The 21,023-nt window shown below is 40.9% G+C and overlaps 1 protein-coding gene across 1 annotated transcript; it reads right to left on the bottom strand.

The window, feature by feature from the left end:
• Positions 1 to 342: 342 nt before the first annotated feature.
• cavin1a (caveolae associated protein 1a) lies at positions 343 to 20,780 on the bottom strand. Its single transcript, XM_039825013.1, has 2 exons — positions 19,910 to 20,780; positions 343 to 3,528 (listed from the first exon to the last, which is right to left on the bottom strand). The coding sequence occupies exons 1-2, from the start codon at positions 20,408 to 20,410 to the stop codon at positions 2,764 to 2,766; spliced, it is 1,266 nt and encodes a 421-aa protein (XP_039680947.1). The 5' UTR covers positions 20,411 to 20,780; the 3' UTR covers positions 343 to 2,763.
• Between the last annotated feature and the right edge of the window lie 243 nt (positions 20,781 to 21,023).

Raw genomic sequence — 21,023 nt, 5'->3', positions numbered from 1 at the left:
TGGTTGAGAACGTCGTGTTTACTGCTGTCGCAACTGTGCTGTTCCAGCAGGCAAACCCTCCCTGCGGGTCGACCACAGAGTAGGCCAGCCCGCCCTTTTGCTGCGGAGGGAGGCAAAGCAATTCAACAGAACAGCGAGCCTGGAAGTCATCTGAGTTACTGGCAATGTCGACGTCATCAAGAGTTTAATAACAGCAGTGCTGTTCACTATTGACCCCTTTTGATCTTAATCAAAGAGGTTACAATCAAGCTTCCTCTTACATTAGGTGAACAAAACACACAGTGTAATCAACTATACAAAATGTTTATAAAATAAATATATATAGAAAATATAGGCAGTATATATTATTCCATAAGCTTTTATTAATATTGAAGTGACAAAAGGGGCCTTAAACACAAAATAAATGACAAACTTCAGTATTTGAGTATAAATCAATAACACCAAGAGCAAATATGTGTCACATTGTGTTGCAGCATTTTTCTAAATGACAATATCTCTATATGCTGTAAGCTGTGCATGATACCTCACGCTTATAGCATGCTGGTTCAGTTTTTTTAATAACCAACTATAACAAAACAAAAATATACAGTACATGGTTGCAAAAAAACACTTGTGGGGGGCCAATATCTTACAAATGCTTTAATGTTTAATGTGCAAAACATTGAAGATGTTTTTGTTTAAAAAAGAAAAAGATATAATCATATACTAGCCTATATAAGACTATGATAGTTATATGTCTATGTGATGTCACAGACCTGCAATTGTTTCCTTTGTTTTTTTAAATTTGCTCTTGATGTAGACATAAACCTGGAGTTTCACCAAGATATTAGTGTGGGTAGCCTGTATGGTATGGACATACTTACTCTTCACAGTCACACACACACACACACACACACACACACACACACACACACACACACACACACACACACACACACACACACACACACACACACACACACACACACACACACACACACACACACACACACACACACACTGTCCTCACTGTTCTCCATCCTGCTCAGTGCTCTGAGGGAGCACTCTCCTTAATTGCATTCCCCAGCCCATTGATTATTTTAATGGTTCTCCATACTACACAGTGAGCCACATCAAAATCACACACAGTCTACAGGGACAAAAATGAAAACCATACATTCACCCTCTCCTTGTCCAGAGTCTGAATGCTTGCCTTCATGATCAGAAGTGGCAACAATTGAATTCCCAGTTTATTTAGGCTACAAAAATTACCATCCAATCACCGTAGCTTCCTCTAATCCTCTGCAATCATCTTCTCTAAATTATGATTTATTTATAATTCAGAGGAAGTACACAAGATTGCAAAAAAAACATTTTGATCAAATCATGATGTTCTGACATTTATTAAAGTGCCATGCCATTCATAACTACTTGGCCATGGCTGTCTCACTGCGACTGCATTTAGGATGACATTTGCATCTCTACATGTTACGTAGTCAGTCTTGCTCTTCAGATCATCATTTTTCTGCCTGCAATTACCTTGAGAAAATGTAATAGGGTTGTGCAATTGTACTTTGGTGAGCTGTGACCATGGTGATAAAGTCTTTGTCTTCTCCTCTGTGCAGATATGTGCTATGTGGAAGTTGTTGAGTGGGCCCTTCAACATGTCCAGATGCAACAAATGTAGCATGGTGAGTATGCATCAAAATATTACAGTAAATTATGGTCAAGCAAGTTTTCAAGCATGTATTGTAAATATACCAAATGTGGTGGACTACTGATTCTTTTAAGGCTTCATGATCCTTTGTCTCTGTCTTTTTTTTTGTTATCAATGCACACAAAATGTACATACAACATATAACTTGCAGGTTTGTCCTCAAAAAGGTAAAACAATAGGTCTTAAAATAATTGTTCACAACAGTAACTTTAGCCGTTTATTGTGGTGCTATGTGAGTGTTTAAGTATTCAATCAATCAATTTTGTTTGTCACATGAAATCATACAAGGTACAATTCCAGTGAAATGTTATCCTGTTATTTTTGAATTTGTCAGTGTTTTAATGTTCAAAATAATCTATCAGACATTACGCTTCTATTTTCAGTCATTTAGATTATATTGTAACATTTAGCACAATGGCTGAGTGACTAGCAGTAGGCTAAATAATTTGCATATCAGGAGTAAAGTTTGTGTAAACTCTTTAGTTTAGGAAGAGATTTTCTTAGTCCATTCCCACTCGTCTCCTCTCCTCCTGTTGTTTATTTCTTCTGTAGACCTATACCTTGCCTACTTGTTTCTTTTTTTGTTTCACTTGTGCACATTACATCACTAAAACCATTGATTAAAGCACAAATCCTGCCAACAACTTCCTGTTACATACCTGCTAATGTGCATATCATACATGGCAAATATTAAATTATACATTACATCTCAACAACAAAGACTATTTAGACCTTTTTTTTATTCTTGTAGCCACTCAATCTATCAAACCAACAATAAACAGCAAACAGCATAAACATACAAGTCTAGAATAACCAGTCAGCCTGCAGCATGTTTCAAAAGCTTAATTTCTTTTTGCTTTGTTTTTCTTATTTGTATGCTAAAGAGGAGCAAATATGAAAGTCATCCCTGTTGGGTACAATAAAAAGAGAACCAAAAACAAATGAGATGTCATAGATTGTGATCATGTGAAGAGAGACCCTATACACGACTAATATTGTGTCCGTGTGATTAGACTCCACTCCCCTCTTCATCCCTTTATCTCTCATTTCACAGACCTGCAGACACTCTATTCGCTTTGGGCCTTCTTTAGGAGGTCTGGCTCCACCCTGACTAGCTGAGAGTCCTCAGTCACCTGCAACAGAGCCTCCATCTCTGGGCTGTCTACACGCACCAGCTCCCCTTCCTCCACCTCTACGTGCACACCCAGCCCGTTCTCCTCGCCCGCTGACTGGCCCTCGGCGTCGGTCACCTCCACCATCTCTGTGTTCTGCACCACCTCCTCCGCACCTTCTCGGAACTTCTTAACATGGAAGGTGAAGGGGGGGACGCGGTACACAGTGGTCTTGGAGCGAGCGTAGATGGTGTGGTCGGGAGTGAGGGACTTCTTCGCCTTCTCTTTGGAGGTCTTCATCTTTGCCCTGCGCTCCATGTTGGGGGTCATGCGGGTCCCGAGCTTGCCCATCTTCTTCTCCAGGTTGTGCTTGGTTTTCTCCAGGTTGTCACGGGTTCTCTGCCTTGTCTTCTCCAGGTTTTCACGGGTTCTCTGCCTGGTCTTCTCCAAGTTCTCCTTTGTCTTTAATTTGGTCTTCTCCATTTTCTCTTTGGAGAAGGCTTTCTTTATGTTGTCCACTTGCTGCTTGGTGGTGCGTTGGAGGCGCTTGGTACGAGACTCCTCGATAATCTCCTCAATCTCCACCTCCTCATCTGAGTTGAGATTGACTGGGACTCCCTCTTGTCCCTCAGGTATCTGCTCAAGGCCCTCCACGGCTATGCCTTCAACTTCTGCCTCTGCTGTCTTGGATTTGGATGTCTTCGGTGGCTTCACTTTGTCCTGAGGGAGCAAAATAGGAAGGATCAGAAAAACAGAAGACCATTAAGCCACAGAAGCATTTTAATAAGAAATTGAATCACATTTGGCATTTACTACAATATTATCAGACATGGTGCTACACTGAGTGTATTTGATTCATGTAAATTATGGCATTTCATTAAATGCCATCAATGTCATGTGAATATTATGTCATGGGAAAATTATCAGCTTGATTTAATGGCCTTTGGGTGAAAAACTATTTTGTAAATATGAGCATGATAATTCTCAGATTCATGTGTCATCTAAACATTCAGTGCACACAACATTTCACTGCTTGTAGCTGGTGTAGAGTGCCATCTAGTGGTGTCAATCATATGCCAGCATGGCTACACCCAGTTATTTTACACTTCAAGCCTTAGAAATATGATACACAGGCTGGTGTGATCACATGTAGGCTACTGTATATCACGTCCCTAAAAATTAAACTATAGGGCTTAAAAGAAATTATCTGCAGCTCCACAGTCATATTGAAACTAAACCTGTTACATCTAACCACAGGTGTATTTCCTGCTATTTTGCTATCATTTCTCTATAAATCCTTGAACACACTTTTATTGTTACACTTTTATTGTGACTTAAAGGCCTAATTTCAGTAAAATATAACAGTAAACATAGATGGTGATTTTATATTAAATAAAAAAATGTCTGGAAAAATGATGTATTATCTATAAATCATAGATTTTCTATAATTTATGATGCTGCTTTCACTTCACTGGAAAGACTTGGTGGTTAGTTTCAGTTTGGTTTTTATATAATGTACAGCACAAAAGTGCAGCAGTTTCACACCTGGTCAAACATGTATAAACCCAGAGGTAGGCACATACTATCTGTTCTGCATACAGCAGTACAGGAAAGTTGCCATAAGTTGTAAAACCAATTGCTGAAGTTTACACTTCCTCTTTCACCACCTTCCTAGTCTTTTACTTTACCACACTGTGCCCATAATGTTACTGCTGACATCCGCCAATCAATCAGCACTGCAGCCACCACATTTCCATGTTGTGTGGCAGGACACTGACAGTGTGGTACCAGATATCCACACAGGGAGAAGTAGTATTATGCTAACAATGTTACAGCATGTCCTGAAGAGGGATTAGAGGTCCCACCCTGCTGCTACTTAGTGCCACACCTCACTGCTTCTCTTTGGATCTAATCCACCATCGCCATCTTCACTGACCCTGTAGATACACTCAATGTTGTGACATTGATATATATATATTTGAACAAGAGTTACTCGGCCATCCATCCACACTCCTACAGTTAGACCAGTACATAGTTTATAACAGGCAGAAACTGATACTGACATTTTGTATTGATGCTGCTAATTTTAAGTGCTTTAAAATGTGGCATATAATACAGAATACCACTGGACATTTTAAGAATCCAAATTGTATTTTTTATCTGGGTAGAAATGCCTCTAAAACAGCATTTAGACTTTTATGTAATGTAAAATCTTTGGTTAAAATATTTAAGGTTAAGGAGATCTTCTATTCAAATAACTTCAATTATGAAAAATGAAAGAAAATGAAAATGAAAATGAAAGCATCCTTAGGTGTCTTCACAGTATATGAGCATTACCAATACTGACCCAGTGCAGAGATGAGGTCAAGAAATTGTTGTCAGCCCGTTGCCACATGCAAACTGAATCTCCTGCAGAAACAGATATACAGCACGGCTGACTGACAGCTGAGAGCAACACACCAGGAGGTGGCATGTAGCCTAAGTGAGGGATATAAGGTAGTCTGAAGAAGTATATCGAGACATATCTTGGTTTGTTACTGTCAATATCAATGTTTTCAAGTAGAATAAAGGTTTAAAAACTGACACTGGAGCAAACAACTTAACCCGGGTTTTTTGTGGTGTTATGTCATTAGTAATGTGCAATATTTATAGTAAAATTGGATTCCAATGCTGATATCGAACTTCTGAAAGACAAACACCTGTCAGACCATGTGCTCGCCACATCTCCCATGGGCAGTTCAAATGTTGCCATATGATCCTATCATAAAATGGACATTGCCTCCTTATCTGGTGCAGTGTATGGTGTGGGCTTGGCCGACCTGCTCTGGATGGGTTTATTTTGGGCTGGCCTTTGCCTCTCTCTGGATTCCATCTACCGTTCTCTGGCTGCAGGCCACTGCAGCGTTCAGTCCTACTCGACAACCCCCACCACACAACACCCTCCTCTCCCGCACAGCAACAAATAAACACCGCGCTCTGTCCCCATGGCAACCACCTGCTCATGTTGTCTCTGGTGGACGGTACAGTTTAGCTGCATAAACAGCTGACATCTCTACAACAATGCAGCAACATGAGTGTATTACAATTAAATGAAAATGTATACTGCACCTGCTTTGCGGACATGCACAAAGAGCAAAGTGAGGCTGAGCTGCAATCGTAACATTAATGAGAGATTTGAGATATTTTCCAGCACATAACCCACATGCACATGAGCACGTAACCCTACCACAAAGTCCTGAAATGTGATCAGAACTTTTTGAAGAGAGACAAACCCACACACAATAAACATGCGTACTCACAGTGACATAAAGTTGGCTACATAAAAAAAACACTTAATAGCTGTCTAAGTGGCTTTTCAGGTGACATCATACATGCCTGGCAAAACTTGTTTGCTGCTGTGGGGTGAGTTTGGCTGGTGGGCTAAAATTGAAAGCCAGGGTGTTGATCTTACATTTAAAATATATATAGGTGCATCTTTTGTGTTCCTGGTGTTAACAGCCCTTAGGAAAGACAGCCTCTGTGTATAAATACATACAATTCATAAGTTTGCATTAGTATAAGTAATCAGACACGTGTACACCCACCCTCACATACAGAAATGCAGACACAATTTTTGTACAGTTGAGGTCATACATAACAGTGAAACTACAACGTAGTCCAGGATCCAGGTCAGCTCCATATCTCACTAAAGCTATGTACAGCTAAATCCAGACGTTCACTGCCCAATTTACTAATGCATCTAGAAACTCCTTGAACCTTAAAATTGATGGAAAACAAAGGATTTTCATACAGAACTTACTCATGGATTTTTTAAAGACTTTAAAGGTCTTGTTTGGTGGATTGAACAGGTTTTTCAATCATGAACTTGTAAAGCTGTAATCTTTTGATCCATGGAAATTTACTTATTGGCCAACAAAAACACAGAGACTTTGCATGTTGGCACATTTTGTTGTTTACATTCTGAAAACTTGACTCAGCCCACTGTTTCTGTGGAAATTGTGATAACATTAGCAAACCCTGTTTGGGTTTCGTGATTACAAAGCAGGAGACTGGGAGTTTGGGGATAGACGAAAGAAAGTCCATTAGTGTCCCTGCGTTACCTTCCACTCTCTTTCTAGTTACCAGCAACGGAAAAGTCGGTACTCTGTGTGTGTTATTGCTGACAGGTGCCAGGGGAATGGTGACTGAGTGTATGTGTGCTCTCCTCAATGAGAAGGAGGTCTGTTGCTAATGTTTCTTTCCTCCAAGAGTGGCGTGCACATAACTCATGGAAATGTTGGCTAGAAAGAGTGGGAACTCTCCGCTCTGAGTGTGTGTGTGTGTGTGATTTGCTCGGACAAGCCAACAACTGTGCCGTCTTTCAGAAGGAGGCACAACTCAGGAGATGCAATTAAAAAGTCCTAGCAGACTGAGGGGAAATATTTTGGTTAGGAGCTAAGACTGTGATAGTTCAGTAGCGCCTCCTGCTTTGGTGAATTTTCTCAACCTGTGTTGACAATTATGTAATCCTTAATGATAATCTTAAAGTGATGGTGTTCATCATGTAACAACAGCAAAGCTTGTCATTATCTAAATATTATCAGCAAAATGTGACTCATACCGGGGCTCTGGGATAATGTAACCACTGACTGTTACTATGGACGACAGAGCAAACAGTGTTCTCAACCAGCACTCTACAGAGCCCCCAGCAGCTCTGACTAAAGCTGCTGCCGTTTCTCCATCAACCTCTCTGTCTCTCTATCTGCTGTTACTGTACAAGACCTGCACTAGTCCACTTGTTCCAATATTCCTATTTTATTTAAAATATTTTGTCACCTACAATGATGTAAACGATTAGTAGCGTTAATAAAATAATACATCGTCTGTGTCTGTGTCATCTGTGAAGGATTATTACAAGTCAGATTGCCTGTCAATCAAAAATGTATGCTAAATTGGCTGTGCAGGGTTCAATTTAAATATGCAAGGATTTAGCAAACATTGCACTAAGATCTATAACTGTTACCTAAAATACATGTTATAGGCCTACATGAATTAATTCATCTAAATTAAATATCTATATACATTTTAAGTACTTTTTTCTTTTTGGGGGGACTCTATGCAGGACTATTGATGCAATAAAACATTACAGACACACAAACACACACACACACACACACACACACACACACACACACACACACACACACACACACACACCACAGAGTGTTATACATTCGATCTCATATAGTACAACAGAGAGCAAATGTACTGTATATAAAATTACACCTGTCCAATCCAATTATGTTACACCAACCCTTAGTCGTTAGTGAGGCCTCTTCCTAAATCTTTACATTTTGTCAGCTTGAAAGTGTGTCTTTATATAAGCAAAGAGAAACATAGCTGTGGCTTTGAGATGTTTTTGGTCACTGCTGAAACAAAGAAGATGAGAGAAAGAGATAAGCAGAGGAAGAAAAGCTTGACTTTAAAGGAATAGTTAGACATTTTGATTCGACAATACACTTATTTGCCTTCTTGTCGAGCGTTAGATAAGAATATTAATATCCCACCTATCTGTGCGGAACATGTGCTACTGTTGCATTGGTTAACACAAAGATTTGAAAAAGGGAAACAGCGAGCCTGGCTTTATCCAAAGGCAAGAAATCCAACTATTCCTACCGGCACCTCTAAAGCTTACTAATTTGCATGTTATATCACACACACACACACACACACACACACACACACACACACACACACACACACACACACACACACACACACACACACACACACACACACACACACACACACACACACACACACACACACACAGGAAGGTTAGAAAGAGCAGCAAGGTTGACTTCTGTTTAGATGGCAAATTCATACACATCAACATTCATGCTCCTGATCCACCTAAATGCATGCAGACACTAAGCAACTAGCTCGCTTATAGATAAACACAAACACATGGACACACACACCATTCCTTTTGAGGCAGTGTGTTGAAAGGCCTCTCCGGTGAGTCACAGCAGCAGCTGTCTGATCCTGTCCAGTCCTTGCAGCTGTGCACTTAGCTTTCACAATGAGTGATATCACTGACCCTTGTGCCCATCCAGGATGGGAGAAGGCCAAGTGAGAGATTGACATGAAACAGAGGTGGAGGTTCATGTGTAAGAGCCCTGCAGAGGCCTGAATCGCGATTCTTTGATCCCTACAGAGTGCTCGGGGGCTAAAATAAGAACGCTAATGTACTCTGTTCATTAATATTGATGCCTCCCACGCTCTACTAAATAAGGCTCAAACAATTCACAGAGGACTGGTCCAGCCACCTGCTACCTCAGGCATTTTGGGGTGACTTTTATGACTGAGGGCACAATGCAAATTCTGTTTCATGAAGCTCTCTTATCCCATTTTAGAACAACCCACTCTGATGGTGCCACGTTTAAGCGTCCTGTGGGTAATGGAAATATTACGTAGAAACCAATCCCACTAGGTCTGTAGACAAGAGAGGGGCTCTTTGTACCACATAGCCAACACGGCAATGTCATGTTACAGTGCACACCACAGGAAGGGAGGTCTTTGGTTTTTCTGTCACAGTGATTTGTGATTTCACACACAGGGAGCTGAAGGGGGAAGCCCTTTTCCACAGCTCAGCCTTTCCACATCCACACCTCTGAGACCAATGGAATCCAAGGGTTAGTCCCATGCAAAGATGGAAATGTATTATATATTATATTTTAGGTCTCTGTGTGATCTGGCAGCTACAGTGCTGGAATATGTTATATAACCATCCCTCGCTCTGTAATGACACTAAAGGGCTAGTCATTCAAATTGAACAATTAATGTGCTTGAAGATTGGAACTAGTTTAGGCACAAACATTAATTGGCTGCAGTGAGCATGAAGATTCTTTTAAATTATTTCAATATTCTATTTAAGAGAAAGAAGGTATTCATTGTTCATATTACCACTTACAGGATAATGTGACGTGTGGATCAAGTGAGGGCATGACTAAGCTGCCAACTTAAATAGTACTGGGCCCAGCTATAGGAAACTATAACTACTGAATTACATGAGGCCAATTTAATGATTAATGACAAATAACTCCTTGAAAATTACAGCTGGGGGTACAAGAAGGAAGGCAACCAGCCAATCAATCACCCACACTGCTTTGCTTTGTTCTGAATAGAGCTGTTGTTTCTGTAATACTGAATAAAGCCACTGGGACATTGTAGATGGAAAAACTGACTGCTGTACAGCCTTTATTCTCTCTTTGTTGAGCAGGTGTGCACCATTTTTAATCTAACATGAGCTACTGTCTGAGCTGTCTTGGTATTAACTTGCACTGAGACAATCCCTTGTTATTTTGAACAGATCTATTGTGGGATTAAAAATGTGAAATGCTAACAATATTTTCCAAAACTTTGAATGAATACCTCCTTACCTTAGCAAATGTGAAGTATACCTTATAAACAAAATTGTGTATTTGAAGAAATAAAAAAGGTGAATATGTTTCACCTTCAAGGTTTGCCTCTCACAATGATAACATAATTGGAGTACAATTTCTATTATTTATAGATGTATCTTCCTAAACATCCATGTGCATGCAAAATCTAATCCCAAGGGTACCCAAAACCTGGCACGATTCTAGTGACGGACTATTACTCACATACCAGTGACAAGAACAGCAAAGTGCTCCACAGCAGTGGAAAATATAGGCTACCACCAGGGTCCGGGGTAACCTGACTGTTGCACTTCATACTGAAGGTTTGAACATACCAGACTTTGCTTTCACACGCAACCTCCTAGGTTACAGCAATAACAGTTATATTAATAGTGAATGTATGGATGCTGCTTTAACAGCAACTTTTTATGTTACTAAAATAAATAAATGCTTTTTTTTTTTGCAGAAGTTTTGAGATATCCACCACCAGTATTGGTATTTATTGTGAGAAATATAACCAATTAATGGTAAAAATAAATAAGGCAACAGTTATTATACCAATAGCATACAAAATACAGTATTAACTAGCAAAGCCTACATAGTCAAACACACACACATTTATCTGGAAATAAGCCAAAACAAACACGTATATAATGCAATTAATCAATCAGTTGGTGGTGCTGATTGCTAAATTCGGACCCACTCAATGAAACAAGACACTACGCCATTCCATTGCATTGCTGCTGGTGTATTTATAATCAACATACACTGTAGCGGTTTCCCTTAATACACTAACTCAGATAATTGGCCAACTCTTTATTTTGGCTGCGGCCTTGTAGGTGAAGGGTGTGCCTACAAATCTTGGAATAAATAGCACGGAGGGTATCAGCAGCTTCCACCGAGTTGTGATGTGGTATGAGGACACATTTCTGTTAGCTGGCCAAGATGCTGGATGACAACTACAACTGTTCAAAGCAAGGGTTGACCTGATTGGTCTTCCGGCTCATGAATCCTGTCTGCTGCTGTGGGATGGGGATGTATGGTGAGACAGAAAGGCAGCTGGGGCCTGAGATCAGGTCAGCGTTCACTTGTGGACCAGGAAAAACAGCTCACAAACACATCTGGATTGATTACAGTAATACTGCAAAGTGCTGCACAAATAGGTGTATGCACAATAGTACACAATAAACGTGGGATTGATTGTAAAAGCAGAAGAAATATGATATGTAGCAAAAACTCATACTTTGTGTCCCTCCCTAAATAACTCAACAACATACACATGTGTTGGGACAGCATGGATCCTCTTTCTGTGGTACCAACTGTATATCCTAATGACAGGAGCACAGGAACGGCTACAGTAACACTATCAGCTAATCCACGTCCTATATCCCAGACACACACGCACGCACGCACGCACGCACGCACAACACACACACACACACACACACACACCACAGAGTGTTGTACATTTGATCTGATATGGTACAACAGAGAGCAAATGTACTGTATATAAAATTACACCTGTCCAATTCAATTATGTTACACCAACCCTTAGTCGTTAGTGAGGCCTCTTCCTAAATCTTTACATTTTGTCAGCTTGAAAGTGTGTCTTTATATAAGCAAAGAGAAACATAGCTGTGGCTTTGAGATGTTTTTGGTTACTGCTAAAACAAAGAAGATAAGAGAAAGAGATAAGCAGAGGAAGAAAAGCTTGAATTTAAAGGAATAGTTAGACATTTTGATTCGACAATACACTTATTTGCCTTCTTGTCGAGAGTTAGATAAGAATAGGAATATCCCACCTATCTGTGCAGAACATGTGCTACTGTTGCATTGGTTAACACAAAGATCTGAAAAAGGGAAACAGCGAGCCTGGCTTTATCCAAAGGCAAGAAATCCAACTAGTCCTACCGGCACCTCTAAAGCTTACTAATTCACATGTTATATCTAGTAAGTTTGATCAGTACAAAAACTAGTACATTTCTTGACTGGGCACAATAAACAGACCAGGAACAAGTCATTTTTGCACTTTGGTTGTAGTGCGGATTAAACAAACAGGTTTATGTGGTTAATTTAAAGCTGCTGGTGGGCAAACTTTTTGCCTTTGGACAGAAACAGTCTTGCTATTTTCACCATGTTTCCTGTCTGTTAGCTAATAAGCTATAAGCTAATAAACTATAAGAATCTGTTAGCTAATAAGCTAACAGATTGATGGCTGTGGCCTCCTATTTAACGCACGTATCAACATGAGTGTGGTGTCAATCATCTCCTGTAACTCTTTGCAGAAAAGCGAATGTAAATGTTGAACTATTCAGACTCTCCTGATAAGATCTTTGGGACAGGTGTCTTCAGAATTTAGCTCACACTAAGACTATACTGAGTCTCATTAGTGTTAATAGTTTATCATGGGTATTGTTTTTTTTCTTCATAATAGTACATACTGTATGTGACTTTTTTGTGATGTACTGTACAGGTATGTCATAGTGTTGCAACCCGCAACCCCATTAACTATTGGACACCGAGCACTGGAACTCCGAACTGGCTCGACATGGTAGCTGACATGCAATAGTGAAATGTGGAGCCTGCCAGATATCTTTCCCCTAGCCCTGGAAACAGAGAGGAGAGACGGGAAGAGGACAACATTGTGTACAAGTGCTGTAGCAAATACTGAATGAGCTGTGCCCTTGGTTCTGGATGAGATGTCTGCGTTTGAGTAGAAGGGGCTAAATTGACAGAGGGAGAGACACTGAGGAGGGAGAAAAACAAATGTACATGTTGGCAGGAGAGGCACAGAGATGCCAGCGGGATGAATCACAACACTAACTTAGTGCTGCTGGTGGAGTGCTTTTTGGTTGGTTACAAGGGATTGGCTAAACTAAGTGTCCTCTCTGTAATGAGATCAAACTCTATGCCTGTAAACAGAGATTCAGAAAGCTCAAGTGGCCAAAAAAGCCTTGGCTTTATCAGAATGTCTAGAGTAAGTGGAATAGAGATATTACGTAGTCTGGGCAGGGTTAAAAGCTATTAAAGAAAAATGGGCTGGGGCTGGTGGCGAGGCTTGTTGGCTGCGATCTGAGGAAGGAAGGTCTGCGAGGCTGGCCTGGAATAAGTAGACTGTAACTGAGAAGTCTTACATCTCCATGATGGAGTTGACCAAATGGCTATCACTGTCTTTGAGCTGCAGCCAAACACACCCTCATTCCAGACCCACATCAGTCCTGTTTCACACTCTGATGGACACACTCTATCACATTGCATAAACTAGATTAATCTACATAATTAAATAGATAATGTGCATTATGTCATTATCATTAATATCAGGTGTCTATCTAATTAAAGCACACATTTACAAAACATGTAAATACACATCATTATGACATTCAAAGGGGAACTCCACCAATTTGACACATCAAAGTTAGTGTGCAGGTCTTGGGAAGTACAACTGCATATGTGAAAAAAAGTTGTAAAAAGCCTTTTGTGGCTCCAGAGGGAGCTGCACAAAATCTAACACATTTTCCTCAAGTGATGTCACTTGAGTCAGCATCGGTTGAAAAATGCAAATTTGAAAATGAAAAAAAGAAAATCTGGGGGTGTGGCGTTAGAAAGAAGTGAGTTAACCAGCCCACTGTAGCTCCTCATCTCTGCTTGAGGCTAACGGCTTGAGGCTACATTAGCTACTACTTGCATAGTGGTGCGTTCTTTTTGTCCACCGAAGTCGTTTTACGAGTTGTTTTCCGGAGTTACGACCCGGAAGTTGCAAAAAGAACGCCCCCGAGGTCGTATTTACGACTCGTCAAGTCGTCTGAACTCAGAGGACCCCGAGCTCACTTTCAAAGATGGCTACGTCGTGCATCACACATAGTAAACATTGTGGTTATCTACAATTTTAAGCACTTTTGTCTTTGTTGTAACCAAATGAAGAAGTCGTACACATAGCACTGTATACTGCTACCTATAGGCATGTCGCTACAGTCTTATTAGGAGTTAAATACCGCCTAATTAGTTATTTTGTAGCTTGTGCAGCTGAAATTGGCTAGAGACGCTCGGTTGCTATATGACAACAATGGCTTTAAGCCGAGTCTTGAGCAGAAAGCAGAGCAGTAGCCTAACGTTAACGTTAATCAAAACGTAATTTTCATGTATCAAACTGTGAAATATATGTGTGTAATATGTCAATAACTGGGTGAATAGAATCCTAAATGTTACTAAAAATGTTACAAAAATCAATCTTTTCTCCGACTCGTAGTATTGTGTGACAAAAAGAATGCAACAACCTGCGGTTATTCGTTTTTCGACACGGATGTAACGTCACGCTCGAGCTACTAGTCGCGATTACAAGACAAAAAGAACGCACCATTACACTCTGAATCTCCGACTGAACTCGGTGGACGGGTTGCATTGTGGGAAATGTAGGCACCAGGTTTTCCCTCTTTCCAATGGAGTGTGGCTTTTCTTTGAATGGAAAGAATCAGCATGCAGCCTGCTCCATCTGCCTATATTGGTGACCTTAGGAGGGTGTTGACAGAACCTGAGTGCTCTGTTGTCAGTTGTAATTTTTGTAGAGGTGTGCTGCTGGGACTACTTTCACACAGCAGAACTGGAACTGGAACTCGAATGTGGAGGGCTGAGCTGAGATGGAGCTAGAGCCCTGAGTTTTTTTAGCCCACAACAGCTTCAGCTAGCTGAAGGCCAAGACAATTGCTGGACATAAATGTGCCTGGTCTGTCTGAGGATGAGCAGGAGGCTCAGCTATTGGGGCAGGGCATCACCACTATGGCAGCTGTGTGGTTTCTCCAACCATCAGACAGCTGAGAAACTGGAAAGTCATGACTATTACTAAAACTATTTCAATAATTGATTTGAAGTACTGTTTTAGTTATCTTTTAAATGTGTAACACATTTTAGACTTGCACAAATTTCTTATTGCTGGAATATGAAGTTACAGACCAAGTACAGAGTGTAGACTTGTAGTCCAGAGGTTCCAGTTCACCTTCTGGACACCCCCAACTGCTCGGGCGCCTTTCCATTTAAAGCATATAAGTCCTGTTTGCAGGCGTGTGTATTTCGGGCCTGTTTGTGTGTGGGTGTAATGTGTAAAAACTGTTAAAAAATTGAATTTCTACTGAAACAGAAAGGCCGCTAGATGGACATTTACAACATTTCTTCTTCTTTTTCCAAGATAAATTTTTGCCATTTTAGGCCTTTATTTGTGTAGGACAGCTAAGACTTGAAAGGGAAGAGAGAGGGGGGAATGATGCAGCAAAGGACCGCAGGTTGGAGTCGAACGTGCGGCCGCTGCATCAAGGAGTAAACCTCTATTATGTGGGTGCCCGCTCTACCAGGTGAGTTAACCAGGTGCCCATCATTTACAACATTTCTAATCATTATATTACAAACATCCTGAGGCTTCGATGAGAAATCCACAATATTATCTATAAACTGCTTAGGTTTATTCTCGGCAGCTGTTGCTATTAGAAAACACTGGAGCAGGAAATCAGACTTAAGGAGTGAGGCTGAACTAATAAATTCCAATGCCTGGCAATATGAGACTAACAGGAAATAAGGAAATAAACGTGGACTCGTATAGAAATGGAAAGACACCTGCTTTATATAAGACAGTAATAGACAGTACAGTCAGAGCACAGAAATGCAGGGAGGGTGTGAAAGCAGGGCTCCATTGGATGATTGACCATTTGCAAACCACAGAGCTCTGATGACAGGCTGATAGTGCCTGGTGCAGCAGAAGGACCCTCAGCTGCTGCAAGGTCAATTGCAGTAAGGATTTGCTGTTTTAAAAAAGCAACTCCAGAAAGACGCCACGTAATGAGCAAGGAAATGTGCAGCAGTTGTAAAGGTACATTTCAAATTCTAAAGTCCCAAAATGTAAGTGCCACCCTTTAATGACTAAAATAAAGTAGCACAATTGTGGTTTGAATGAGGAATTTATTTGGCCACAGCAACACCTTTGTTCTGGCATTATTGAAATATATTATATATGATTATATATAGTATATAGATAGACAGAGTTAAAAAAAATATATTATGATACATATCTGAGATGCAGTGCTGGAATGCAACTAACTACTACTGAGGTACTTTACTTGAGTATTCCTATTTTTATTCTACTTTATATTTCCACTCCACTACAGTTTGGAGGCAAATGTTGCTCTTTTCACTCCTCCACATGTATTTGACATCTTAAAATACTTAGATTCAGCTTATTGATATAAAACATAATCAAACTAATAAATTATGGGAATTATTATAGATTAAGCTACCCAGCAATATACAGTATAAAGTAGTTAAAATTCGATCCACCTTTACCAGCTGCAACTTTAGCGATGCTAACAAATTGATGTGTCAGTTATTATTATACAATAATATAATCTAATATATATTATTCTGAAATGGGCCATTCTGCATAATAATGTTTTTAATGCTAATACTTCTGTACTTTTACTGAAGTGAAGTTAAAAAAACAAACTATAACAGTATAATGCAACACAGTATTTTGACACTTTAGTATTGCTACTTTTACATAAGTAAAACTCTGCATACTGCCACTGCTGATATGCAATGTACTTTTGGTAAACATGTCTTTATCACCACACCCTGCTGTTGCCAGGGGATCCTGCGTGCCACCATCATTGCAGGTTTAATTATAAAGCATCACTGTCAAAGTATTTGTGGCTAAATATCCTAAAGTATGTGTCTATTCTCAGAGTGCAGAGACAGAGTGAGAGGACCAAAAAATACGGACCCTACAGTTAAAGCTGGTATCAGTTTAACAATAAAGGTAATGCTTTGACGATGTCTAGCCTCACTTGACATTGACTCTGTGAGTGAAAGACAATATTAGTGCCCTACCCTAAGGTAACCTTACCATTAACCTCTAATCCTAACCCTGATCTCACCCTTAACCTCATTTTAAACATATCCTTCTCTAACACATTAACACACAAACAGACGGTGGAAAGTGGTGAAACATGACTGAGAGCCAGTGTTGATTTGCATTGCTGCCAATATCTGACCAGCCTTTATGTCAGTTAATTAAATTGGACACGGTGCAGCCATCCTCTGGCAATAAATAGATCGTGGGAGCCCAAAACAGATAATGCAACATGGAAGCTACAGCTCTTACAACTGCTTTGAAACATGATGAGGACTTAGTTTAGACAGTGATAAGAGCATTACGGTTGAGATAACACTAACAGGAAATTACTTAGAATGATTTGTGTCTGATAAAACACAATCAAAACTTACAGTCAGAATAAAAACAGTAAAATCATAATCTTTCTAAGATACTGCAAGTTCTTAGAACAAGTTTTACATCATTTTTGTACACTGTCCCACACTGACAATTGCACACAAAGTTAAAAGGGCTTGCAGTAGACCAGGCAATACTGCCACAAACAGCAGGAAGCACCTGCTTTGCAGAGTAATTTATTAAGGACTAGTGTGATTAGATTTCTGCTACATGCCAATAGTGTAACCGGCTCCCACAGTGGACATCCCAGGAGGAGGAGGTGAAAAGGTTTGCCTGCCAATATGGATCCTGAAGTAAGCTCTACTACGAGAGGCGTGCAACTCTCAGATTCACTGTTACTAATGGTTTTTAAAGAAAGTATTTTCCCTATTCCAGCTAGCAAATTGCGAGGTTATGATGCGATGTGCATAAGGTAACTACTACTGACATTTTCCTTAGCTGTCAGTTAATTTGTGGTTTATAGTCAAATTCCAGATCGAAGGGCACAAGACCTACATGCTGCATTTTTACCAGCCAGACATGACAGCATTGTCCTGCTAAAAAGAAAAAGGAAAAAAAGAGTTGCTCATCTAGTTTCATATGTACGTCAGTCAGTCACACTCTCACACATGCATTCATATTGTGTCCTTTATGTTATTTTCTATTTCTATTAGAGATGGTCCGATACCATTTTTTGCTTCCCGATTCTGATACCTGAACTGATCCGATACCAGTGTGTCATATATTTTATTATGTTTTAACAACTGTATACTACTATCCCTGTATGGATGTGATATGATTTCTATCTTTGTTGTCGGTCTGGCTCAGGTTAAACTCTTTGTGAAACATGAACAAACACAAACAATTAATGCCACAGAACTTTCTTTCATTATCCAGTTTGACAGTCAGTTATAACGGAAAATGAAAATAAATAAACTACTTTAACGTAGATTTTCTTTAGGGCTTTATTACGTTGTATTGGATCAGTGCATAAACTCCAGTACTTCCTGATTTCTATATTCTATCTCGTTTTCTTTTCAAGATGTTCACGGTCCCAACCGTTTGAGAAGCTATCATGCTCCCTAAAATAAATTTGCCCCTGTCCCAATACTCACACTTGTGTTCTCAGGTATTAAAGTGCAGGCTCGTGCAACATGGATGTCAGTGTATCCCACTTCTGAGAAATCTTTGTACTAAAAACTACATCTTCATCTTACATGGTAGCACTCTGCCAACTATCTGCCCTCGGAGCACTCAGAGGTGGGGCGTTGGTTCTGTCTCAAGTAGCTCTTCATGCCTGTGTTTATAGGCCTTTTTATTTAGTCTAGTGGAATAGTCTTTATATAGTTTCATTGGGTAATCATGAAGTCCTGTGTGGAGTGGGAGAGGTCACTCTCTGCCTTTGTTTTTCCATGGTAGCTGCTAGTATTCCCTTCATAGGTGAGAAGAGGAATCCACCTCTCATTGAGCGTGAATACACACCATACAACAGCTTCTAAATAGTGCACTGCAGTGTCTGATTGTTCGTAAACATTACAGCCTCATTTAAGTTTGAGGAAAAAGCGATTCAGACATTTATGTCATGGAAACCACCGAGCCGAAGCTTTGGCCAGGATCCTCTATCCTGAGAAACTACAGAACATTTCCACTAACAGGGGTCAACTGAAGCCACAGTGTGACACTAAAGGCCGTTTTATGCTTCTGCGTCGAATCGACGGCGTACCCCCGCAGACCCCACTGTGTCTACGCCGGAACCTACGCCGTAGCCTGACGTGCACCTCTCGAAAAATTTTATTAAACGTCGTTGGCCGTGGCTGGGTAGTGTTGTATTTCCCCCGACTCATTTCCTGGTTCTCCTTCTCCATAAACAACATGAAATCAAGGAGAGGGTGAACTTTTCCTGCTAAAGATTTCTCACCTTGGTCAGAAAACACAGGAGAGACACTTTGTTTCTCTCACTATGACCTAGTCGTTACTCGCTCTGAAGCTAATTGCCGTCACTCTCTCACTTCTCCCTTGCTCTATCACCCACTCCCCCCCAACACACACACGTGCCGGCTCGACGCACACACCAACTCACAAGTATAAACATCAGGCCACTTACGTAGGCTACGGCGAAAGCTCTGCGTGGAGCCTGCGCAGAACCATAAAACAGGCTTAACTGTCTCTGGTGAGATGATGTCAAAAGGTTGCTCTGATGGTTTGATAGCTTTTCAGGTGCATTTCACACTCCCCTCCCAACTTTCCTTTGCGCAGTGGGGAATGAAAGACATGTACTGTTAGTGTAACTTTAACAGCCACATGTAAAGCATTACCACAACATTCTCAAACAAAGATAGTTCGCTACGTAGTCCAACCTGTGATGGAAATAGTAAAAAAACAAGCTCACACACACACACACACACACACACACACACCGACCCTCAGTATTCACCTGGTAGATGAGGACTTTGAAGTTGCGTCTCTTGAGCAGCTCACTCTCATTGCTCTCCAGCTTCTTGATCTGGCCTGCCTGCTTCTCCAGGTTGCTCCGCACCGTCTTGACGTTGACGCTGACCTTGCGTACCTTTTCCAGCATTTTGTTGACAGTGTTGGCTGTGCCGGTGTGGTTCTTGGACAACTTAGCCAGCTCCCCTTGGATGGTTGACACTGACTTCTCCATGGCCTCCTGCCGGGCCTCGAGCCCATTCTGGGTCTGCTGGATTTGGTCTACTACCCCGATAATCTTGTCGAGCAGAGACAGGACCATGACCCCGTTCATCTGCGCTTCACTCTTGCCTCCAGGGCCAGTTGCCAGCACCAGGTCCACCCCCTCAAGAGGGTCATCATCATCTACTGCCGGCTCTGTGGCAGCACCCACCAGAGCTACCTCATCATCATCAAAAGGCACTTCTGCTAGGGCTGCGTGCTCCTTCTTGACATCTGTATCAGCCATGGCTGTCAACTCCAAATACAAACCACCTGCACACTCACTACAAATACAAACACACTACTGTAAAAACAACCTGCAGGAGCCACACTGCACCAAACTCAGTCCCTAATCCTTTTCTCTTTTCTTTAAGACAACTTTCTTGACTACTTGTTTGCCACTTCCTAGTCTACTTTACGCTTAAACTTTCTCTTTACCCTCAGTCTCACACTCTCAGCCTTCTCTGTCTCTCTGCCTCTGCTCTGGGATGCCAGCCAGCCAAGGGGAGTAGGGCCTCTCACAGCTGAGGCATGCGTGCCCTGACTCAAATGCCTCTGCTCCCTGTGAAACCACCCAGTCAAAGTTTTCCCTTCTTCAACCGGCCCCACGCCCCCGGCTCCCCCTGCTGCCGGGCTCCACCCAATCTGTCCCCAAGCACAGGGCAGAATATCTCCACCAGACTCCACCTCTTATGGTGACACACTCACTCAATCAGTTCAGACTAAAGACAATTAACACTGAAATGTGACTCTGAATGTGTGCTTACTCTTGTGTGTTGATTAATTGTCAATCAACACACAAAGACAAAACCGCCTTCTGGATATACAATTGGTATTAAAATCTGTATTATTTCCACTGA

The sequence above is a fragment of the Perca fluviatilis genome, chromosome 15 (genome assembly GCF_010015445.1).
Source record: "Perca fluviatilis chromosome 15, GENO_Pfluv_1.0, whole genome shotgun sequence".
Taxonomy (NCBI): Eukaryota; Metazoa; Chordata; class Actinopteri; order Perciformes; family Percidae; genus Perca; species Perca fluviatilis.
Note: the sequence above shows the minus strand (reverse complement) of the source record. Positions and strands in the feature narration are given on the sequence as shown.

Bases quoted from the DNA above. Each gene is read 5' to 3' on its own strand.
- cavin1a (XM_039825013.1), bottom strand. From the start codon at position 20,410: ATGGCTGATACAGATGTCAAGAAGGAGCACGCAGCCCTAGCAGAAGTG. The intron at 3,529-19,909 runs GTGAATACTGAG...TTGCTCCCTCAG, and splicing joins TCAAAGTCCTCATCTACCAG to GACAAAGTGAAGCCACCGAA.